The sequence below is a fragment of the Plectropomus leopardus genome, chromosome 5 (assembly GCF_026936395.1).
Source record: "Plectropomus leopardus strain MGB_pleo_1.0 chromosome 5, ASM2693639v1, whole genome shotgun sequence".
Lineage (NCBI taxonomy): Eukaryota > Metazoa > Chordata > Actinopteri > Perciformes > Serranidae > Plectropomus > Plectropomus leopardus.
The window spans coordinates 4,887,089-4,912,704 of NC_142180.1; the positions used below are offsets into that span (position 1 = coordinate 4,887,089).

The 25,616-nt window shown below is 38.9% G+C and overlaps 1 protein-coding gene and 1 long non-coding RNA gene across 3 annotated transcripts in view; one reads left to right on the forward strand and one right to left on the reverse strand.

Moving 5' to 3' along the window:
- Window positions 1-25,616, forward strand: part of LOC148189502 (uncharacterized) — a 115,503-nt gene that overhangs the window by 11,121 nt on the left and 78,766 nt on the right. The window lies entirely within an intron of this gene.
- tspan1 (tetraspanin 1) lies at window positions 1,176-25,503 on the reverse strand. Of its 2 annotated transcripts, none has more exons than XM_088077271.1 (8): window positions 25,369-25,503; window positions 24,755-24,817; window positions 16,170-16,376; window positions 13,511-13,585; window positions 5,239-5,337; window positions 3,240-3,383; window positions 1,623-1,706; window positions 1,176-1,463 (listed from the first exon to the last, which is right to left on the reverse strand). In XM_088077271.1, the coding sequence occupies exons 2-8, from the start codon at window positions 24,809-24,811 to the stop codon at window positions 1,404-1,406; spliced, it is 726 nt and encodes a 241-aa protein (XP_087933397.1). In that variant the 5' UTR covers window positions 24,812-24,817; window positions 25,369-25,503; the 3' UTR covers window positions 1,176-1,403. The 2 variants fall into 2 exon arrangements, with proteins under 2 accessions (XP_087933397.1, XP_042368462.1); XM_042512528.2 differs by having other exon boundaries at window positions 25,168-25,434.

A 25,616-nucleotide genomic window follows, 5' to 3' on the forward strand; every position in this document is an offset into this window, starting at 1 on the left:
TGACACTCGCATTTGTTGTCTCTACCGCTTTACACTGCAGTCTATTCTCTGGCACAGAGATGAGGAAATACAAAGACGTTTGTTTTACCTCAATTTCCTTGCTTTCCTTTCAAAACAAAAGCCCTCTGACTGTGTCTCTGTGGACAGAATGCCATCAGTTGCTGATACAATGCATTTTATTTTGAAACATTTACGGGATGGGGTTGTCAGCTGTGCAGGAGCTTGTATAACTTCATAAATGAGAGGAATATGTGTTATAAATATGAAAATACAGCACTCATATCAGCAGGCAGCGGTATGCCTTAAGGCCCAGGCTGGACTATTTTGATGCAGAAAGAATGTACTAGTTATAATTATTTCTGTTAGAGAAAAGTTATTTTTCAAAGTTGCAATAATTTTACTGTAAGATATTTTGTTGGACTGCTAGATTTGCGGTTTGTTACAGTAACATAGAGTAACTGTTTTGTTAAGTGATTTTACATTGTTTTTATTTATTTTGCAGTTGGATAGCTAAATGTAGATTGCACTACATTCCTTTTACTTGAGTGGAACAAGCTCTTGCATTAATTTTATTTTACTATATCAGACTGTAAAACACACTTTACCAGTTAAGACTGGCCTATTTTTTTGTTGGGGAATAATGAACTGCAGTGTATGACAAGTTTTAAAATGTTAGTTTTGGATAATTCATTATTATATTAATTGAGTAATGAAAAATAATAGTTAGACCATTAAAAAAAAAAAAAATCAATAGCTTAATAAATTAATCGAAAAAAATAATCGATAGATTAATCGATAAAAAAATAATTTTTAGGTGCACTCCTACTTTTGTGTTTCTTTTTGGTTGATCTGTGTTGCTTTATGCAAGTCAGCTAGTTTCTTACTGTGTCTGTCAGCTGTGTGGTGCTGTGCAGGTGGTATACATTGGGTTTATCAGAGCATGTTTGATGAAAACATTTGACTGCTGCCTCTTAAACATTGTACCTGACAGTTCCAAAAGTATCAGCTGAGGGAAGTTAAAAAGCTTTGCAGAGCTGCAGAGTTGCTCAATTTTCTGAAGGTTCAGAGCTTCAAGTAAAGCCTTTCACAGTAATTTGATCAAGTGTAGCAGCTAACTATTGATGAAAAGGTTGATTAGTCTAAAAAAAAGTACAGGCTACAATGCAGTTGGTCCTCAGTCAATGCTGTTTGATACACCTTTACTGGCAAACATGAAATATATACACTCTGCAGGTGATTAGGAAATGTTTCTCTTCATATTAAATACAGTTGTCTGATTTTTCTTAATCATAAACATGACTTTATAGTTAAGCAAGACATCTTTCAGACAAAAGAAGGAACCAGAGGAAAAAGAGATATTCCTATATGGTAGATTTTTATGTCATGTTTTCCCTGAAGGCATCTCAGCTGATTCGGTTGTCCAGGTGGCAGTACAGGTACATGGACACTACCATGGCAGCAATCTGAGGAGAGATCATAAAACAAATGTTAATCATGTTTGCATTACATTTACTAAAACCAGACTGACTGAAGTGATCAGAACTACATAAAAAAAAGACTGCAAAACCAGTTTGAACAAATTGTGTAAAATCTTGCCTTTCTTTTTTTAAATGTTATTTTACCTCTAAGATTCCTATTCCTGCTGCGATGCCTCCCACGATATTGGCGTGCTCCTTGAGGGTCTTCAGCATATTTTTGAAACAGCCCTGAGGAGAAAAGTGTGTGAACGTAATCCTCAATTTATGACAAATTGACACACAACAGACAACAAGAGGACACCAATACAAATTTCTCAGGGTCAGGAAATTAGTGCTGGCTCCATCTAATACACAGCAGTTAATATAGATAATTAAACTATCATTAAATGTAGTTAATGTTTTTTTCGATTAATGAGTTGGACAAATGTAATAAGTAAAAAATCCTGAAAAATTAACAGTTTTCAGGTTTAAAATCATATCAATATTATTTTTTAGCTGATGAGTTGAAGTGATGGCAACAATGACTGGTCAGTTATCAAACATAGCCAGACTGACCAGACTGATATATCTTAACAATTACTGGAGGAATTGCCATGAAATCAGACATTCACACCCACTTCAAGTTGTCATTGCCCACCTGTGGGGAGGTGATAGAGTACCCCTACCCCTACCAGAAATTATGTTTTTATGTTACTTGATTGCTTTCATAATTGTGTTGATGTGGCAATGTAATCGCTGCCAAGATTTTGTTTAGAGACGACATGTTAGAATACAATGCTGCTTGAACTGTGTCTTGAGAGGCACCCTTAGTGCTTTGAAAGGCTCCTAAAAAAGAAACCCAAAATTATTAATGTGATGTTCAGGTAACGAAACACTACATTCATGTACCACGTAGGCTTAATAGAAAGTTGCTAGGGAGCATGTTGGGCATACAAAGTGCAGGACCTTGACTGCAGAACTATGGGTTCACATCCAGACTCCTGCCAAAGGTTTGGGCAACAAAAGCACATTGGGTAAGGTTAAGGGAAGAACATGATTTTATTTGAATTTAAATTAAAAAAATATTTAGAAATAATGCTGCAGTCACAACGAGTGGATACAGTATTGCAAGATTTCCTATTGTCTGAAAACAACTGAGATACATTGTCAGTGAATTTTGCCAAAACTTTCAATATCAACATTTTTAAAACTTGCCTGATATGTTAATTTGCAACAGTGTCTCAATATGTTCACATAAAACAGAATTTTCTTGGCATTACATTTATGTCAAAACTTGCTTGAAATTATTTGTACATAATCAATATTTCTAGAAGACAGGGCTGGATGGAGGAGCCAGGATTCAAATCGCTCTAACTCTTCTGTATTTCCTGTGAAAATGGAAGTGTATTTTGAAAAGACCTAATGCATTTGAGAGGTGTAAATTGACACGTTGTCTCACAATGTCAACAACAGACGCACATTTTATTATTAGATACACCTGGGTAAAATGCATGCAGTCCTTTACAGCAGCCCTGCAGTTGATCCTACATTTTTAAAGCTTATAATGTTCAGTTTCTGCTGAAACTGTTTTATAAAGATGTTGATTCAACTTTCTGGTCATTTTGGAGGCCTTGGTTTGTGCTGCTGTTGGGTTGTATTGCATTATATTGAAAATGTGTGGAATATCATATTCATCAGGGGACACTAAATAGACTATTTCTTATGCGTACACTTTGTACATGTTTCTTGTATTAAGTTGTGGGTTTTTTTTCCACTTCTCACCGGCTTAGCGCTGCGCTCGGCCTCGTCCGGGCTGCAGGGGGAGCTGTTGGTCCAGCAGCAGGTGGGTGGCAGGCTGCCTCCATTGTCCTTTTCAAACTTAGAGCCCACAAAGTCCGTATAGTTGGTGAAACCGCAGCAATTTAGCTATGAGAGGGAGACAAAACCAAGAGGGAAACACTGGAGGAGAGAGTTTTTTTGGATGAAGGTTTAGCCTTTTTCCATAAGCCTTATTTATCTCAGTTGTGCAGTCTTAACACTTTAGAGAGAGCTTTGTGAGTTCAGGTTGTCAGTTTTGTATTGTTGTGCGTTCACATTCACAACAGATCAATATTTTTTACTGTGTTGCATTTACAAGTTTCAACAGAAAGTTTTCAACCATTGAAAACTGTTACCAGTGAATTCTGTGGGTTTTCAATGACACTTTTTCTTTCATAAATATCACTTTTCAAGGCTATGAGTGAAAACTAAAACACCTTTTGGTTCACTACAAGTAGGAAAATATGTTTTTTTTTGTCAAAGTCTGCTGTGTCCTTCGCCAAGCTCAACTAATAAAAAAGCATGAAGAAACTGCCTGAGGCTACAGTTCCTCTCAAAGCTAACAATTCTGAATTGGAATTAAACTAAAGCAAAATCATTTCTGTCTGCTTTTGGTAGTTTTACCTTAGTTCACACAGTAGTACTCTCAGTCAAGGTAACCAAGGGAATAAGTGGACCTATGGACCACATTTATATAATACTTTTCTCGTCTCAGCAACAACTCAAAAATGTTTTACAAGCACATTCGCTCACACACATTCATAGCAGAGGACACCTGCCAGAAACATTCACATGCACATCAATTGGAGCATTTGGGTTCAGTATCCTGCTTAAAGACACTTAAGTACTCAAATACCTTGAAAATAGCCACAATTTTTTTTTTAGCAAAATGCTTATAGTCCTTGAAATTCAAATGTATGATATAACAGTCTTATATTTTGACCAAAGTTTTGTTATCAGAAAGGTTTCCTTTTTTATTCTGACACATCACCGCCTTGACCGCTGTGCGCTTTTTCTCTTTTTTTTCTTGCTTGCCTTCACATTGTCCCACCCCACATGGTGGCTTATATTCACTTAGCTCCACCCTTAAAACCCCGACAGAACTAGCAGGCCCTTGCCAATATCGCAGAAATTAACATTACAAACCTAATAAGCCAGCTTTTCACCTTTATTTGTTTTTAACTCTCTTTTTTGCAGTGCTTCGATGTAATAAGTCTGCTGAAAACTAAAACTTAAGTTCCAGCTGGCATCATTTTCTTGCACTTCAGAGGGTTCTATTTTAAAGATGATATTTTGCTTTCTTCCCAAAGGGTAGCCTGCTCCTATCTGTAGCAAGTTGTGTCAGATTTCATGTGATTGCGGCAGGACCTCTCCCTCACTTCTTGCCTCATGGCAGCATTAATGTATTAATAGTCTCAATTCAGCCATGGAGGCGGGGCCCCGTTCATTTCTATGAGAGCTGCTCATTGGCGCATGAAGCAAAAAACTTTTTTACGAGGTATAGAATACCTGGCTCTACAGGCCCACAAGGCTTGAGCACGAGGCTTACATCTCGTGACAGTGGTTTATACCTTATGGTGCAGAATTTCGATATAGTTTTTTTGTTGAAAATAAAGCTCATCACTGCAGTTTTTATTAGTATTCAAGTATCAGCTGCAATATGTTGGAAAGTTCTTCCATGCACCATAGATAAGCCCTGAAAATATTCCCTGCTTGTCACCACAGCAGCTCAACATGCCAATAATGTGATCCTCGCATAAATAATGTAAAGCAAGTTGATTTTTATGGAGAGGAACTGTAAACAATGTCTGCAAGAAGGAACCTGAAAATGTGATTTGAAAAATGATCAACATGAATAGTAAGTATTCATATAAAGTTTGTAGTTAAAAGCTAAGACCTACAAAAACTAGCACATTCCTGTAAGTTCAGAACATGAATATGTTGAAAACAAATGGTGCAGTACCTCTGTCATGGTGGTGTTCCAGATCTTAGTGACAACCTGATCACTGCCATACTCTTTCTGTAAAGCAGGGGTCGCCCACGCTCTCAGGATCCCCTCAGCCTGAAGAAAATACACACACACACACACACACACACACACACACACACACACACAGACACACACACACACACACACAGACACAAACACACATGTTAGGACTGTCAATGGCATTGTGTATTCCTGAACCTCTAACCGCAACTCTAACTTTTCGCCCCTGCACCAAATCTTTATTTTAAAGAAGTATTTCACGGATATAAAGAGACTGCTCAAATAAAATTAAGCCATCTCCGTAGCAGAAAGGTACAAATACTTTTGAAATTGGTGCTACATAAGCAAAGAAAAAGAGAAAAGAGACACCTTTGCTCAAGAAGTAGAAAACCTACAACTACCAGAATGCACTGGATCAATAAACACTCCCGCTTTTGGGTGACGTAAAGCAACCATGTCAGTTTGAAAAACATGGCATCCGGACAGATCTTGTGTTAAACAGTAAGCTAAAATGTGTTTCTGAAAACACTTGAGGTGAGAAATATGCAAGTCAGTAACAGAATCTTAGTCCATATTTGATCTGCTGCGCTTAGTTTTACCATTGGATTTGGATTGGATTTCGGTCTGGGTTTGTGAGACAGAGAGAGGGGCGGGTCCTGCTCTTGATCAGCTGTATACTCTGTGTGTCTGCAGTGGCGGCAGCATGGCTGGGGAACATCTTTTTCATGTGCCCATTAGAGTTGGGGAACATAGGACCCTTTGACATGTTCCCAATATGTGTCATATCAAACTTTGTAACGTAGGATCCTTGGTAGTGCTGGGGATTATTTAGTTACATGTAACTTGTTACAGTAATTAAATTTCAAAATAAATGTAATTGTAATTCGTTACAGTTGCTGAAAAAAATATGTAATTAAATTACAATTAAAATCAAAATGGTGGTGCATACAAAGGGGTTACGTATGAAAAATATCTTTTCAGTAAAAAGTTTACATGTTGAGTCAAACATTAATTCTGCTGCTCTACATCTTTTTGCTGTGCAGCAATGCCTACTTTTAGTGTATTTTTGGACAACATGGGTCAGCAAAGCTGTTAAGACAAATCTGAATGCAACATTTATGCACTTATGTTTTTAGGGCTTTTCAGATTTATTGCCCAGTTTAGAACATTTGTTAAAAAAGTAATTGACAAAAGTAAAGCCTTAAAATAATATCACAATATTTCTAAGCTATATACAGATACAAGTTATATATCTCAATATTTTAAAATCCCCTACTAATACAGTTGCAAATAAAGTTTAATAACGTACTGCTATTATATTAAGTATAAAGTTAAATTAAGTGCTGTTATAGTAAAGTTAAATAAAGTATTGTTATAATTAATTCATTTAAAGTGGAACCCATGGTGCTCTTATTTTTACCTTAATTTAACCGTAATTAAAATGGTCGCTCCTTCTATTCTATTCTAACTCCTTCTATTTTTTACAGGCCAGCTAGTTATCTGTTACCTATTACATTTCAAAAGTCATCTTCCCAACACTGACCCTGAGAACAGAAATAACTAGTTTGTTTTATGTTCATATTAAAAATGTCCGCTTTCTGACGTGATGATGATCAAAAATGTCGTAATCTTACCAAAATCACTTTCCAAAATATGTTACTGTTAAAATTTCTCAATTTTCCCCTGAAATTCCATACATTCTGAAATGTCCCAACTTCTGAGGGATTTTTTAAATAGATTTATGAATTGATTTTTTTAATTTAGTTTTCATCACTAAAAGAGTAACATACAAGCTAACAAAACCACATAACCCACATATATACAAAACTAAGCTAAACGAAACAAAACAACAAAGCAAAGCAAGACTGGACATAGATACAGACATGTTAGCTCGTCACATTAAGAGAAAGGAAAAATGGGTAAGAGTAACAGAGCTTTCATGCAACAAGGACATCAGATAATTGATGGGAATTGATATATCTAATTACTTGGTCCCATGTCCCATATTTTTTAAAGAAATGTCCTGAGTCTCCAGAAATGTCCCTAAGTTTAAAATGTCATCACTGTCCACAAAGGTCCACTCTTACCAGAATGATTTTGATATAAAAAAAATCCTTTTTTAACAAAATGTCCTCCCTTTCTAAAATACTTAGTCTAGCTCCATCACAGATAAATGAAAGGCATTTTTCAATGGCCCCAGCATGTCACGCTGTCTTTAGGGTCCAGCATGGAGATGATAGGCCTATGCCTGCAAATCAACTCCTGTGAATGGATTTAAAGGCACATCACTGCACTACAGAGCTTTTCAAAGTCCAACAGTGTCACACATATACACACTTAAGTATACACACCCCATACTATGGGAGCCCCTGAACATAAAATACTGCGGCTGATTTCATGGGCAGGAAAGGTAATTCTCTGGGAGTCACCTATTCATCAGAAATTAAATAAATCTTCTCTCACACAAAGCACTTGGGAAATAAACAGCCCCGGCCCGCCACCTGGAAAAAATGAAAATAAATCAAAAAATGGCCGAGCCATTATTCTCCATTCTTCTTCTCCCTTTTTATGGGACATTTACATATATATTGATGCTTCTGATGGCTTCGGTCAGGACACATTTTGTCTGCTATTTGTGTTTATCCAAAGTGCAAAAAAGGCAGGTTATGTTTTAGGCCAGAGGAGTCTTTGTTGTAAAAGAATTTCTTCACAAACACACAGGTTAGCTTTCTTTCATGCCTCCCCCCCTCCTTCTCTCCTCCTCAGTCTGTTTTTTTTTTCCATTTTGATTAATAATCCCTTCGTGTACAGTCACACAAAGACCCATTTGATGAGGCAGGAGAGTGTGTGCTTTACTGTATGTGCATGTGGCCATGTGCAACCTTGTGTCTATCAGTTTTTTTCTTCCGTGTGTGTGTGTTTGTGTGTGTGTGTGTGTGTGTGTGTGTGTGTGTGTGTGTGTGTGTGTGTGTTCAGCGTAAGGGGGCAGGCATACGAGATGCCCGAGGGGATGCTGGGATACATGCCACAATTAAAAGTGCCCCCCAAGAAGCTGTGAGAGCGGCTGAGATCAGAGAGGGTTATTACCAGCCGGCTAATTCATCACTGTCACTCTGCCTTGCGCCTCACCACATCCCGTTAAACACACGCTCGCATGCTTACACACTGATATGGGCCCAATAAACACACACACACACACACACACACACACACACACACACACACACACACACACACACACGGTGGACAGGCAGGACAAAGCCTATAGCAATGCCCTGCACAACTAGGCAGGAGGTGATAACACATTTATCAATACAGTAGAGTGAACACATTCCACACGCACATGATAAAAATCTCCATGTGTTATTGATCTCTTGTTGCTTTACACTGTGTTGCTGCTTCTGAAATAATTATCAATATCTTTTACTGCATTGACTCGCTGGCTGCTAATTGGTTATTGTTCTTAAGTGGAGAAGCAATAAATGAAAACCTTATTACAGTTAGCTGAGCGTTGCTTTGTTATTAGAAAAGGCGCAATGCTTGGTGGCATCAGCCATGGGGTGCATTTCCATCCACTTGTTTGCATGCTAACACAACTTCATACAAATACCTACACTTGGTCCGTGACGCTCTACGTAGCACTCGAGCCTGTTCTCATTCTGAAGTCGTCAAATACTTCTGCTTTGACAGCAGTTTTGGCGTGAGATCCCGACGCCAAAAGCCACCTTTCATGCCTGCATTATATGCCACTTGACGGTATCAGCTGAGAACACGGACAGAACCGTTTGCTGTGTTATTATACACCAGCGTATTGCCAGATGGCACCTGCTGTGCCGCATGATACGCGGACAGGTGGCGTCAGTTGAGAACATGGCCGGACGGAACCTGTTGTGTCTGCATGATATGCCACAGAATGCCACAATGTAATGTAAGGAGCTAGAAGGTACCCATAGGGCAGGCAGGAAGAGCAATGAAAGGATTGAACAAAACCAAGACTTTCATGCAGGACTCCGATGGTTGCTTTGCGTCTGAATGTGATGTTTTTTTCCCTTCCCTTTTGACTAAACCTAACCGTCCGCATTTTTGTTGCCTAATCCTAACCATCTGTGCCAGCATGTTCATTTGTTGACGTCCCAGCATTGGTTTCCATGTGCTTGTGCTGTCTTAACATAGTCACGTGCATCACTATCCCGATTTAGTTTGGCTAGGTTTAGAAAAGATTGAAATTTTCATTACAATACCATTACATTACATAACAATTACATATGTCGTAAAGTGGCATGAGTTCATCACTTTATTTGATGTTACAATGTAAAGGAAACAATAATGTAAAGTTAAAAGAAGTTAACAACTTTTACTTTTACACAGTTCATGACCAGTAGTGTCCTGGGTGACAGTCCTGTGCTGCTTTGACCCCTCCTCCCAACTTCCTTCCTTTCTCACTTTTTATCATGTTTGGGGTTGTAACAGTAATCACCGCCCACCATGTGATGTTGAACCAGAGAACTTGTGTGTCTGCCAAAAAATGATCCTAATCACCCTCCCATTGGCACTTTTTTTAAAGGGCTGGCACGTCATTTTAACACATTACATGCCACCAACATGCAATGCAGTTTTAAGAGGTCATGGCCATTTAATTTTTCATATCATTTTTAGTTTTGTGAAACCAGGCGAGGAAAATATAGTCACAAATAATCACAATGCTAAAAGATGCTAAAATGCTTGGTAGATTTGTGGGGAACTGCTATGAAGGCCTATTGCAGGCATGAAAATGAGATCTAAGTGCACAGAACCACACTTGCGTGCAGAATATCTCTGGTCACAAGAGCGATATTGTAGCCTGAGAGGAGAAAACCATGTTTTGAGCATGTGCAGAATCTGAACAACTACTTTCAGTGCTGTTTTTCTTTATGAAAGTAAGTGGGCGGATCCAGTCGCCATAGTATCCCTAAATAATTGGTTAGCGTACCTTCTTTTTGATTTGCCATTGTACCTGTATCTGGGCAAGGGCAGAATGAACTGCCTAATACTATTTTCACGGTAGCACCTTCTGTCTACGGCAATATGACAGGGACAAACCACATACAATGACACAGTAAAAGTGAAAATTTGTCACATTAGATTAAGATTATGTTTATAATATAACTTCGCTAATAATGAGTGTTTCAGATATTAGAGATATTCTGCGCACATTTATGGTTCTGTGCATGCGGATCTCATTTAAACATGCGTGAGCTTGATTCTGTGTGCAAAGATTTTATTTGAGCATACACAAGCAGAGATATTCTGCTCGCAATTATTGCTAGTGATATTCTTTTATAAACTACAAAGTTGGTGAGTGGACGCCTTCACATACACATAAGTCATTTTCTCCATTGCTGATATTAAGAAAGTGAGTGGTGAAGCTTTAAAAGCAGAAGTAATTGGAGTTAATCATCTTCCATCACTAACACGGGCTAATCTTTCTTCTTACCAATGAGATTTTAAAGCAAACAGCAATCAGTATTGGATTACGTTTTGGAGAGGGCATTCCTTTACTGTATGTGCCCCTCAGCATGATTCATTAAATTCCACGAAACATTTTTTTCATTCATCCACTCTGAAGTCCATATCGGCCCCAGTAATAAATCTCCACCCCGGTCACTTCCGAATCACTTGGCGGAGAAAGAACAACCATGACCACTGACGGCCTCTCATAATGCTTGCTGGAATTGCTTATTAAATCTCAGTTATTCCGACCACCTGAAGGTTATTGGCTCTTTGCTTGGATGAGCTGTGGGGGCCCAGTAGCCAAAAGGCAGATTTATGCTGCAGATAAGTGGGACAAAATAGATCAACGCTTTATTTATCGTCTCCTTTCATTGTCTATGCTTCTGTCTCTTATTGACACAGGCGGCTATATATATGCATATTAGATGTATATTGCCCATATTCATTATTCCGATGCTATTGTGTTTACTGTGTCTTATCAAAAGCAGGAAATGGACAGCTGCTCTCACACATTCATATCTGTGATGGAACTGACGATGTCCTTTGTGTTTGTAATGAACAGACGATGCTAAAGCTAACAAACAGCCCGTTAAATTGACTCTAAACCATATCTGGGATCTTAACAAAGACAAATCTATGAGTTATGTCTTGCATTTCATTGAGCTTTAGACAATAGCTCAAACCTTTCTGTCTTTCGCTCTCTGCACTGGCACACTGGCCGTTGTCACCAGATGCTGTTTACATCACTCACCTTGGGTTAGCTCAGCTTTGTAAATAAAAGGCGAGAGATAGGGTAGATTTATTTCAACAAAACCGCCTCAGCAGCAGCAACAGCAGCAACAACAGCAGCAGCAACAATAGCAGCAACAGCAGCAGCAGCAGCAGCAACAACAGCAGCAGCATCAGCAACAAAAGCAGCAGCAGCAGCAACAACAATAGCAGCAACAACAACAGCAGCAGCAGCAACAACAACAACAGCAGCAGCAACAGCAACAGTGTCACTAGCTCAGCCTCCAAGCACACATGAAACACACACACAGTTTGCTTCTTTGTGTGAGAGCAGGCACACCAGAACACAATGGATAATGGAGGAAAGGGAATAAAAATGAAACAAAGAGAGAGACAGGGAGAAGTTAAAGGCCAACCCATTCACTGCAGAAATCACCCACTTATTATCTCTGTCTATAGTTGTGTCCTAAAAACCTCTGAAACCAGCGAAAATTGGATACCTTTCACAAACACAGGAAAAAACATGGGAAACTTGGCAAGAATTGTTTAGCAAACCGGAGGCATCAAGTCCACAGCAAAAACATCAACACAAGGGGCAGCACCATCGGTTCTGCTTTGATTTTTTTAATTCTAACAATACTTTCTTTTTTAACTTTACCATAATGGTACTTTAACTTTATACTTTACTTTATTTAACATTATAGCAGTATTAAACTTTATTAAACTTTATTGTAACAGTAGTTTATGTAACTTTATTTTATGGCAGTAGCTAATTAATTAGTAACTGTAGTTCATTAATCATTTTGTATTTTAGTAGTTTACAGTACTTCAGAGGAGATTTCAAAATATCGAGCTATATAATGTGTATCATGATATAGCCTAAAAATATTGTTTTTTTAATTCCTGTTGCCTAGCCCTTAATTTAAGTCATAATTACCTAAGAATTCAGTTATAGCTGAATTCACTTATTTTACCGCTGTCATTCATGTGAGCGAGCCAGAGACCAAGTGGTTGGGACATGGAGTGAAAGGAAATGCTAGTGCATTTTTCTTATGGGTCCATAGCTACAGAAGATCTGGGTAATTTTATACCTAGAAATGAAACTTTTTTTTTTTTTTTGGCTTCATGCGCCACTGAGCAACTTTTATTAAAAGGTACAGAGCCCTGCTTCCAACACTTTGTCCAGTTCTGCTTATTGATATTACCCTATCCCTTCCAAAATGCATCCAACTGAGATGCTCTGCAGTGTGCAGCCGCTGCTCAATCTGGTTACCAGCACAAACAATTGCAATTCCCAGGCAGTACAGAGTCTACTCTCCCATGCTCATCAGCTCCTCCATGCAGATGTGTGTTTGTCCGATTACCTCCCTTGCTCCCGGGGACTCAGATACATCCTCTGATTGGATAAAAAACTCCACTCTCTATTTTCTTTATTAGGATCCCAGTCTTCACTAAGCTCCTTTTACATAGCTCATTTGAAACCCTTGTAATTATTATACGTGGCACTAAATGTAAATGGTGCACACGTGTGTGCGTGTGTGTGTGTGTGTGTGTGTGTGTGTGTGTGTGAGTGTGAGAGAGAGAGAGAGAGAGAGAGAGAGAGAGAGAGAGAGAGAGAGAGAGAGAGAGAGAGAGAGAGAGAGAGAGACATATGTAAATAGGCTGTTTTGCATATAAAATGCTTTAGCTTCAATATTCCAGAGTAATAAATTGCTCAAAGTTAGAGACGGCGCCCATGGCCCCAGGCTATCCCGGAGTCATTAAGTAGCCGAATGTAGTGAGGCGGACATAAAGCCAGTAATTCAATGATGGCCGCGGCTATGATGGAGAATTTACATGGAGATAAAATCCAGAGAGTGGGACGAGGGGGTGAAAGGGTAAAAGAGAAAGAGTGAGAGGGACGAGACGAATTAGGAGACAAAGGAAAGGGGAGTGAGGAGGAGGAGAAAGAGGGCTGGCAGGAGAGAGGGGATGTGATGAGGCAGTGAATGAGAAGAAAGAGGAAGAGGTGAAGAGGGGGACTTACAAATGAAGAGTAGGCCAAAGCCACGACCGCGGCTGCCACTTCAGCGATGAATATGATGAGGATGATGGAGAAGAACTGCAGGGAGGGAAGAAGAGGAGACAAGGAGAAAGTTTAGGGGTACTTAACCCACTGAAATCTGGATGTCGACATCAGTTTTCTTGTGCTCCCTTCAGATGCCTTATACAAGCTATTTGACCTTTTAAAACCTGAGGAAATTGGTTTGGTTTACTTGTAAAACATGGTGGGGCGTAAGAAATGCCCAGCAATTTGCAAAAAATAATAAAAGGTGAGACGAAAATAATCAATTCAATTACCGATTATCAATTAGGATTATCAGGCAATTATCAAAAAAGGGGAAGAATTCCAGAAAACTTTATTGATAATTACAATGATTTTATACTAATAATTATGTTACAGAAAATAATATAATACGATATTTAAAATGAAAATATTTTTTAACTTTTTGCCTTATTTTCAGGTAATTTTCTTGTAACTTTTTAAGATATGTCTTGTTTAGTTTCTTGTTGCCTTTTCACCATATTTTGAAAGAAATTAGATCAATTTGCTTAGGTCTCAAAAAAAGATAAAAAATTGTCAAGCACTTTTCCAAAAGCAAGTCTCGAGATGCAATTGATTGGTTTGGTTTCTTTGGAAAACTTTGGAAAAACATGCATTGATCACCTTGGCAAGAAATGCCCAGCAAAGTTAAAGGTGAAAAGAAAATTACCTAAAAAAAAATCAGGTTTAATGAAAACTGGAAAACTATATTGATAACTATAATTGTTTGATGCTTAAGATTTTTACAGAAAAATATAATAAGATATATGAAATAAATATATGTTTTAAATGGTTAATTATAAAATAAATTAGATAAATAAAAAAAAGTGATAAAAAAAATTACCTTAAAATCATCAGTTTTAAAAAAGAGTGGGGGGGATTATTAGACAGTTATTAAATTGTATTGATAATTAAAATGATTTTCTATTTAAAATTAGTTTTAAAGAAAAACAATTCGTGAAATAAATGTATTTTCTTAATTTAACACTTTCAGGGGTAATTTTCTTGTTTTTGTGGTCTGTTTTTTAGTTCTTTGTTTTGCTTATTTTCGGGTTATTTTCTTGTAACTTTAAAATATTTTTTTGCGAACTTGTAGGCCATGTCATGTTAATTTGCTTGTTGCCTTATCCCCAAGTTTTTGAAAGAAGTCAGATCATTATGCATTGGTTTCAAAAGGATTAATTTAAAAATAATATTAATAAAAAAATATATTTTTGTCAAACACTTTTCCAAAGGCAAGACTAGAGCTGCAATGATATGCTTTTATATTTGCATGACAGTTTGTTTAAGGTGTATTTGTTAAAAGTGAGCACCACTACATTGGTGTGTGGAGCCAAAAACTGAAATTTGTTTGAAAAAAAAAAAGATACAAAAATGAATAATTGAAACATCAAACTGAATATCCAGGGTCCTGTTATACATCCACTGTTGTATGTAACAATCACAGACTACCATTAAAGCTTGGTTGATTACACAGAAGGACAATAAGGAGACACAGTTTTTAATGATTTGTCCTATCTTCTCATCCATTGTTTTTTATTCAGTCCATTATAGCTGTTTCCCACGATGCGCTGCGTCCCGCACTGTCAGTTTCAGGATCTGCTTGCAACGTCATCATTCTACTCAATGGGAGATGTGGCAATGATGGGGGCCTCCGAGGGGAAATGTGCTGCCTGTGCTCCTCATTAGACTCACTGCAGTGGACTAAGAGGTAGTTAGTGCCGTCGTTAATGGGCGTAATGTACGCTGTACGCTGTACGCTGTTTGGCAGTTTGTGGTGTTGCTGGTTTGAGTGAGGCAGGAGGGGCAGATGTGGACATTATCTATGCTGTTGATGAGTAGGGATCAAATGCAAGGATTGGTGAGATACTGAATGTAAAGCAAGTGAATGTAAAGGCACCTCATGGTCCGGTTAGTGATCATTTATGGTGTTTTACATCACAGTGTCGGCAGTTGAACTCTTTTTAGGGACAATAAGATTCAAAACATGTGTGGATTACTGAAGTGTCTCACTCATGGTTTTAGTTGAACTATCTTGAGTCTGACTAGGAGACACCTTGAGAAACCATTACCGTTACCATGCAGCACAATTACCTACTTAACTCTTAAACCTGAGCAAATTGGTTTGTTTTATTGAAAAACTTGGGGGAAAGCATAAAGGTACTTAACAAGACATTGTCCAATAATTAGTTAGAAATTATTAAAAAGTTACAAGACATTACCAGGAATTTAACAAAAATATATATATATGTGTATATATAATATACATTGTATTCTTGTTTATTCATAAATATCAAAAGGATGCAGTCTCATGCAGAATGCACGGCCAGGGTAAATGAGGAAGAAAGTAGTCATCATCAAAAACCCTCTCACCAAAATAAGTAGTTGTTCCACCTTGCCATCAGTTGAGTTAAGAATGACTTCACACCTAGTCGACTGTGGGTGTAAATTTTCAGTTACATCTTAGCCTTATATCGTAACTAACTTGTATGGTGCCACTGTCAAAATGAAGTGATAGCCTTAATCACCCCATATGTCATAACTTAAGCTGCGTTTGAATTTACACAGCTGATACAATGGGCTGCAGATCTTTTACACCTACCGTAAGCAGCAGACACTTGCTCTCCTTGTGGGCTCCACAGCAGCCCAGGAGCCCCAGCAGCACCAGCACGGCCCCGATGGCAATGCAGAAAAAGCCAACATTGACAAACTGCATGCCTTGGCTGGAGAACGGCCCCAGCACCCGGAGGAAGGAGCCCCCATCTACGCTCACCCAGATCCCCATGGCCAGCAGGGTCAGGCCACCCAGCTGTAGGAGGATCAAGTAAAACATCATCAGCATACATTCATGTTTAGAACTATGCAAGTGCATGCACACACAAATCCCTGTCTTAAATGAAATTGGGACGCTCAGCGGTTAGTCTTCCAGAGGGTGTAATCCACACTTAACAACAGCAAGTAAAACGTCAATCATTTGTTTGGCTGGCAGTCATTCAGGTGGGCTCTACAGCTCTTGAGGGGTAATAGGTTTTTGGAAATGAGAGGCCATCTTACATCACTAAACCTAATCTCTTACTATTACATCTTAGTGACACCATGACACCTCAATATCATGGTCTCCATTCAGAGAGGTGGAGTCCTTTTGTGAGAATGAGAGGAGCTGCCTGAGGCCTCCCATTATGTATCAAGGCCTGAGCACCAACTTGGCCCCATTTTACCTTTCGGAACAAAATGACTGCCCTTTTCCATGACTGCCTTTATCTCTCTACTCACACAGGCATAATGGACAGAAATCCATTCAGTGATCATTTTGTGCTGCTGGATAAAGCCAGCCTTGGGCTGTACAGAAGGAGACGATAGGATTATAGCATGGACAGTGTTGCTACAGAGTTTCCTTTTTTAAGCTCTGAGACTAAATTTGGCAAGTTCAGAACCTAAACATGAGTACTAGGTTCCCTATATGCCACTGGTATTTCTACTGGTATACTGAATGTTTGGTCTTTATAGTTAGAATTACAGAGACTAACTACTTGAACTACTTGAAAATCAGACAATAGGATTATGATTAGAGTCACATCCCAGCGAATCCTGAAATAAATGAATTCTAGAAACAGTTATGCTAAATTTGACTTAAAATACAGATGTAAGTTATTTTAACTCACGCAAGTTAAAACACAATTTCTGCATTAACAAAACAAATAACTTTGATGCTTACTCTGTACTGATAAATAAACTGGTCACAACATGATGCACATGCTAAAGAAAATCACAGGAACCTCGATCAGTTTTGTCACTTGACATTTCCAATTAAGCTGAAACCTAAGTCAAGACTACAGTTATCCACAGCATGTGAAATATAACTTTACGGTCCCTATCATACATACGGCACAAAGTGGCACACAGCGCAGTGCAACTTTCCTTGCTAGTTTCAGACAGATTGTTGTCATATTGTCATATTCTTGGGTTGCGCCCACCTTGTGTAAGTTCTTGTGCCCGTCTATGTGCCAGTGGGCATGTGGGTCTTAAAATGAGGTGTGGTCCAGCACATTGTTGGCATATTGCTATTTTAATGGAGCAGAAAGGAACTGCACCATTAATTACCAAGAACCTGGTCTAAAGTCAGAATGGTGCTGTATTTTCCGGCTAATTAAAGGGTACATTATTCAGATAGTAAGATGCGCCTACGTAAACGGGTTCACAACATGCATACTTTTCTTGTTGTGCACACAGGAATGTGCGGATGGGTTGTGGGTGGGTTAAATAATATGTCATTAATGGAGAAAATGTAAATTACATCCCCTAAAATGTGATCATGATCAGCATCTACAACAGATTCTATCTGGTCACGTTATCAACTGATTACGTCCAACTGTGTATCATTCTGCCTCTGCAGGTGCCCCCATCCAACTGGCGGCGTATCGTAACGGCACAAAATGTTTCGTCCGGCCATGCTACAAACTGATGCCTCTTGGCAGCCTATTATACTGCCACAAATTTTGACTTTTTGTGTTGATAACTTACAAAGCGGCAATATTTAAAAACTTAGCAGAAAGCAGAGTAGAGTTGTAGCGCTGTTATCTGTCTCACCATCAAGAAAAATTTGCACATTTACGCACGAGGAGCAGTGTAACTTCATTATTTATCTTGTTTCCAACTTGCCGTTTTTAATTTTGCTGAGCAGTGATGCTTGTATTACTCAGCAGAAATCAGCTTGCTCCTTCAATACGCTGAATCTGCCATGTAAATAGCAATGTGTCTCATGCCAGCACACCTGGCTTTTAAAGGGAATCGGAAATGACAATTTGATTGGTTGAATTCGTGTTACACCCAAAACACACCTATGATTCATTAAGGGGCTAAATTAGGGCTGCCCCCTGAGAGTTGTAGATCCCTCAGTCAACTGAGATAGCTTCAAGTTGAGCAGTTTTTTTTGTGTTTTTTGTCAATGTGCTGTGTAGTGTCCTTTTTTTGGATAACTTTGCTGCAGAGTGAGTGCTCTTGACTGTTATGGTACTCTTCTCCCTTCTCATTATCTCCTCTCTTCTGCTTAGAAATGGTGAATTTACAGCTCATGGCAACTTAATAAGACACAGTCTTTTGTTTTTGTTTGATAACTATTTTCTGAAAAAAATGTTGTGTATTTGCGATCTGTTGATAGCGTCGTTAGCTTGTTTACTATATTACATGAATGCCCACACTGAACATCCCAATGAGCCCAGATTAAACTTCTGATTCGGCTGAAATAACTCGGTTGCCGGTTGCCTCTTGTGCCTTACTGTGTACCCAGATTATGCACTGTTAAACTGGCAAAAGAGGAGCTGGACACGTCCTAAAAGCACTTGTGCCATGCGTTTTGGACCGTGAGCAGTGGATCATTTAAACAGACCCCAACTACTGTTATTTTTCACAGATGCCATGATGGACATCGAATCACTGAAATGCTCAAGGATTGTCCAACAACTTGATTTTTGATTCTTGGAATGACAATTGTGCGTTTAAAGCCCTCCTAGAAACAGATGGATTTTGCCTTTTGAGCCAATGGATGGCTTTTAATGTGAGTTTTTTGTGTGCAGAAAGAGTTGAGTTTCTTTCACACTGATTGAATTAGCTCTGTGGAAATGAACTGTATGTTATCTGAAAGTTATCAAGAACACAGGTAAAGATGGGGTATTTCTTTTAAAAAAAACATGGAAAGAAGGCAAAGAAGAAATAACTCCAAAATTAGCAACAAATAGTAAAAAGTACAAGAAAATTACCAAAAAATTTGTATATAAATAAATAAAAAAATTCAAAATAATCAGAAGACGTCACTGAGCAATAAAAGAAGAAATAATATAAATATTAGAATAAATTAGTTGAAAGTACCAGAAGAAAATTCCCAGAAAATTAATTAAAAAAATCATCATCAACAACAACAAATTTAAAAAAAGACCTGAAAAAGTTGCATAAAATAATAACTCATAATTTTAAACATGTAATTATTATCATTCTAAATGTATCTTTTCCCCAGCTTTAAAAAATCTATTTTCTAAATGTACTAGTTTCTTGCATTTTGTTGATCAATTTGCTCAGTGGTTGACATACTTGTAAAAGGTGTCTGAAAGCACTAGAAAAGTGGTGTTGCTCCAGGTTTCAAAGAATTAAAAGGAAATCAAAATGGTAGCAGATAAAAAAACAAAACAAAACAGGAAGTATTACCTGAATATAATAAAATATTTTTTAAAAAAATAGCAGTAACGCTAGTTAAGAATGTAAATAAATGTCAGTTAAACTCACTTTGTAATCTCTGACCATGAACATTAAAAAGGCAAACAGGCAGCTATTTCATTAGGGGATGCTGAATGGCTTTCATAGAAATCTGTTGACTCAAAACCTGTAAAACCTGCTCATAGCAAACACAATCACAACCAGGTCCCATGTTTCACATTACAGACTGGAAATCACCTGATCCCACTGTCATTATCTCCCTCTCCCTGCTCATCTCTCTACCTCTGACCTTCTCTTCCTCTTCTTTTCCACCCTTTTTTCCCTCCTCCGATTCCTCTGTGTGTTTCACCCTGAACTCCTCGTACTGAGTGATTTCTCCTTCTTCCCTCGTCCTCTGGAGAAACCGTGTTTGAAACCTGATATAGTCTGTCAGGCTCCATCAGGCTCGTTGCAATCAGGGGGCCCCCTCTGCTCCCCTTCAGGCCCTGACACTCCAAATCTCCTGTCAGACGCTGACGTCTCCCACGTGGGGATCATCTCCCCCTTCCCCTTTCTTTGTCTACCTACCTTGGCCTCGCTCTTCCTATCTATTTTTTACTCTTCTTCATTCCCTCCGCCTCTCCCCACCTTTCACTCCGGGGTTTCTTTTCTCATCTCTCGAACCTGTTCAGAGCCATCAATGCACTGTTGACTAAATGTGAAACGACAAGCATATTCCCCCTCTAACTCCGTGTGTGCCACCATCATCCCTCAGCAGGTATAATTATAGCTGGCACCAAATCTTTTTTTTTTAAAACATGGCTAATCCCTTTGATAGTGTGCCATATGCAGGTGGATGCCCTGTCATTTGAACACCCACATGGCGAAAGGACTGGAAGTAAATCAGGTTTTTTGAATGAGTAGGGAGGGGGAAAAGAAGAGGCAGTGTCGTATCTATGGAGATGGGAAATATAACCTATTAGGGTTAGAGGAGTTGGAATGAATAACAGGCTGCAGAATAGGAGGCCACAGCCTCTAGAGAGGGGGAAGTGAATGGAGAAAAGAGATAGAAAGATACAGAGGGAGCAGAAAAGAGAACGGGCCCGTCCCACCCCAATTGAAATGGAATTGGCTCTCTTTGAAAGGGCTGGAATGAGAGAGACGTCACTTGAGTTTAAAAACCCATTTTCATGGGTCATATTATCGGGAGCAGACAATCTGAGAGTTCCGACGCACGGCCGTGGATCTGCACGCACAGAGCATACACGGAGAGACTTTTAATTTCCAATTCATTTAGATCACTTCCAAGGCAACGGGAGAGGAGAGACTAAAATCACAGGGTGTCTCTTTGCAAACTTTTGAATCACTGTTGCTGTCCAGTCTGTAATGGGATTGTTTTCACACATTTATAAGAATAATTTATAGATGAAATTGAGAACCGGGGTACTGGTATTTGCTTGTTGATAGCACTAGTACATATTTCAAAGACTTGAGAGAATTTAGAGTGGATTTACCTTGTAAAGATGAAAAAAAAAGTTAATTAGTTATTATTTTTTTCCCCCCTTTTCCTCAGTTACACTGAGGCTGTCATGGAACCTAGTGTTTATTCTTCCACAAGTTTAGATTTAGACAAGATTTTTTTTTTTTTTTTTCAAATAGGACAGTTAAACGAATGACAAAAAAGTTTATAATAATAAGTAATAGTAATAATTGGTCAATCCATTAAATATTAAACAAAAGTGTCAGTAGCAAGTGAAACAATGACAGGATAAAACAGAATTAAGAAAAGACAAAAACTACAAATCAAATCAGTAATCACAGTTTAATATCTCTAAAATACTAAGTCTAAAATACATGGTAAATCATTCAGGAATATCTGGAAAGTCCAGCTCCTGTACAGGTTGAAAAAGCGGTCCCACATCCTACAAAATTTCCTCAGGGAGCCCTTCATTATGCGCCTGATTTTTTTCTAGCTTGACAAAATCAAGGACTTCCCTTATTCACAGAGTGTGTGAAGAAGGTACTGGAGACTTCCACTTGAGTAAGATCGAGTGTCTGGCCAGTAGCGTGACAAAAGGTTGTAAAGGTTTCCTCAATGGAGGAGAGTGGTACTGTGGGTGGAGTTACACCAAATAGTGCAGTCATCGCATTAGGCTCAACAGATTTCCCAGTAACCCTCAGCAGTGATCTGAAGATTTCTCCCCAGTATATTTGTAAAGCAGGACAAGACAAACCTGGTGATACCTGGTTTTCTTTCGGGCAAAGGGGTGAAAATGGTCTTATGATAATCATAGTGACATTATACCACCTGTCACTACAGCTTCAGTGTCAAAGAATAGAAAAAGTGTTTTTTTCTAACTTACCCTTTTCATGTTTCTGTTTCAAAATAAAAGCCTTCTGACAACATTTCTGTTAACAAAATCCCATGAATTGTTAACACAAGGCTTTTTATTGTGAAATATTTGCAGGGCAGTTTTTTTCGACAATGCAGTGTCTGCACAGCTCCATAAATGAGTGGAGTGCCAGCTTGTAATTGTGGAAATGCAGTAGTAATAGTAGCAGGCAGTGTTGCGGCAGTGTCACGGCAGTGTTGCGGCAGCGTCGCGGCAGCGTCGCGGCAGCGTCGCGGCAGTGTTGCGGCAGTGTCATGGCAGTGTTGCCGTCATGCCAACATGCCGTCTGTTGTCATTGTGATAGGCAAGCTGACTTAACTACAAGCCAGCTTGCTGTTGAAACACCTGACAGTCTATATGTTTCAAAAGCAGCTGCTGGTGATTTCACAAGCTGAGTCAGCTGGCTTGAGTCAAGCTCAGGCTGGTCAGTTCAACCTGATGCAACTTTTCTCTGCATTGTTCTATAATAACTTTGTTTCATCATCAATCTCTCAAAGTCTCTCCCATATCCAAAAAATTGAGTGCTAAAATTTAAATTTGTGATATCCCAGGTAAAAAGGCTGGAACTGCTCTATGGACAATGAGTGGTGAAAGATGTTCTGAGGAATGTTTTCAGTATATGGGCACATTTTCTGTTTCAGAGCTAAAAAGACCACTCTAGAAATAGCTCATTTGGTATTTACAAGACAACAAACATTCTGTGATCCACGAATTCACGGATATAGTGCACTACATAGTGTTTTGGCCATTTTGTAGTGGTGTTCGAATTCTCAGTGGTTATTTTCATCCACTATATATTGCACTATAAAATACCCACAATGCACAGCAAATGTGAGTGTACATACGATGTACCCTACATTTAACTCCCGTACACCACAATGCAATGCGGCCATGTATTTCTGGGGAAAAAAATTCCAACGTAGTGTCCGAAATCTCGTTTGTTTTTCCCTGTATAGTGCACAATTAAATACACACTACATAATGAAGAGTGAGCGAGTGACTGAGGGGAAAGTTTCAAACACAGCTATTGTCTATGCAGTTCCAGACTTAATTCTTGATGACATGGCAAGTTTGAGACTTCCTTTTCTGGTTTCTGGCTTTGAAAGAGAGCAGCTCATACTACACATACTGATTGAATGTTCCTTGGCCATGGAAATAACATTGTGGAAGTCTTAATTTAGGTTTGTGTTCCCCTTTAAGATTAAGTAAAGGGAATCGCATCAAGGTACATCTGATGCACCAGGACATTGATCAATCCAAAAATATCGAAGACTGCTCTGTTTGACGATATTTTCTCCTCTGACTTTTTTTGTTGTTGTTGGGGCACAGCATATTCAGCGATTGTGAAGCCGTAACATAATGAGAGCTAAAGAGTCAAGTTTTGAAATTTATGAACTGACTTAGCTTAACAGAAGAATATTGATTCTTATGTAAATCCTGCCCCTTACTTCCTCAAAAGATACACTTTCTGACTGCAGATCCCCACTGGAGATGATGAAGAGCTGATAAAGTTGTAACATCCAACTTGAAATGCAGCTCAAGTGTTTGAGCGGTTGTGGTAGAAGAGAATCACTTTATCATTTTGCTCTGCTGGCTTACATTTTAAAGAGACATCATAATCAGGGCACTGCTGTGACTTTAAGAGCTGCCGCACCGGATTCATCAAGCAGCGTAAGTCAGGCAGAAATAGGAAATGTGAGGAAAATGATGACTTGCGCTGGGAGCTTCATCTGTGACAGTGGGAGCCCAGGTGGGCTCGACTCGCCAGGCGAATTCAGCTTACCCACGCCAAAGTTTCTCTCCATTTCACAAACCACATTAGTTATCAACGTTAAGCTGAAGATATAGGTGGCAAAATTAGAGCCTGGGAAGTTAATGAGATGAAAATTGCTACGGTGGAGAGAAAGTGGAGGAGAAAGGAGCATTGTTGAGGCCAGGGATACTCAACTTGCTTTGCCTGGGGGACACTTTTAATAAATAACAGGAGGCTGGAGGCCAGTCGCAGCAGCCACATCCATGTTTCTGGAACTTAAGGATATTTCCAGGATTTTAGAGTGTTTCTAGGATTTTAGGATGTTTCCCATATGCTTTGGACATTTCAAGGATTATAAAGCATTTCTAGCATTTTCTAAGATTTTAGGGTATTGCTAGGAATTTAGGACATTTCTAGGATTAAAGGATATTTATGTGATTTTACAATGTTTTTTTAGGATATTAGGACATTTCTAGGTTTAGAACATTTCTTGGATTTTAGCACATTTCCAGGATTGTAGGACACTTATAGGATTTTATAATCTTTCAAGGATTTTTAGGACATATCAAAGATTTTAGCATGTTTCTAGGATTTGATTTGGTTCACAGGCTGTAAGTTGACTATAACCGGTTTAGGCCCTCTGGCTCAGTGATCTGAGATGTTTATGGAACATCTGTTTGCACTGAAGGATAGCAGGAAATTATTTTCAACGCGTTGTATTGAACGCTTTTGTTTGTTTTCTGTACTTCACACATGACTTCTCATGTTAGGATTAAACACCATAAATGAACAACCCCCACCACCACCTCTCCAGTCGCCTCTTCATATATGCAATCAAAGCGGAAACATACTCACAAAGATAAGCAAGTTGAACAAGACCATCATCAATTTGACGAATGTGAAGCAGCCCATTTTAATCTGTAATAAAAGTAGAAGATAAATTATTGCATTTCTTCTCTCATAAGCCGAGACCTTCTATCTCTCATACTCTCTCTCACACACACACACACACACACACACACACACACAGAGGCTACATGGCCAATCTTCACATGCATGCTGCTCTATTACATCCACTCCACATCCCGGTGAAATTACTGTGGAAATGACATAGCTGACAATGAGTCTTAATGATAACACGCGCAGCTGTGAGAAACAGTAAAGATATCAGTTAATGGCATATCTATAGGCGCCGGAAAACCATATTAGGAAGGAAAATATGTTTACATGTGAGAGAGACATTAAGGCTTTAAAAATACAAATCTTACCCTTTAGTGTGCTAATATTCTTAAAATCCAAAGTAGAGCAGGTCTAAACCAGTCAAACAATCCCTGGTTTCACAAAACCGACCCTCCAAAACCACTTAAAAACAAACTTAGACTTAGAGATAGGTTTTCCCTTCCTCTGGCTCAGGTGTTTTCAGGTGAGCCGACGTGAGAGCAAAGACAACTGACTAAATATACCCATACATTGATGATGTCCACGCAGTTAAAAGAATCTGATCGGAGAAATCTGATGAGCGTCTCTCCTCAGGCTGGCTGGTGGAGCGAGTGGAGGACTGGGTGTGGTCCTGGAGGATACAGGTAACAGCAGGTGGATGTTGTTCAGGCTCAAGTGGCAGCTCTGACCCCTGCAGGTACACAGTGACACAGATTCACAGCACAGGATCGCCCTCTCAGGGATTTGACGTGTGAAAGACGGACGTGTAGAGTTTCTC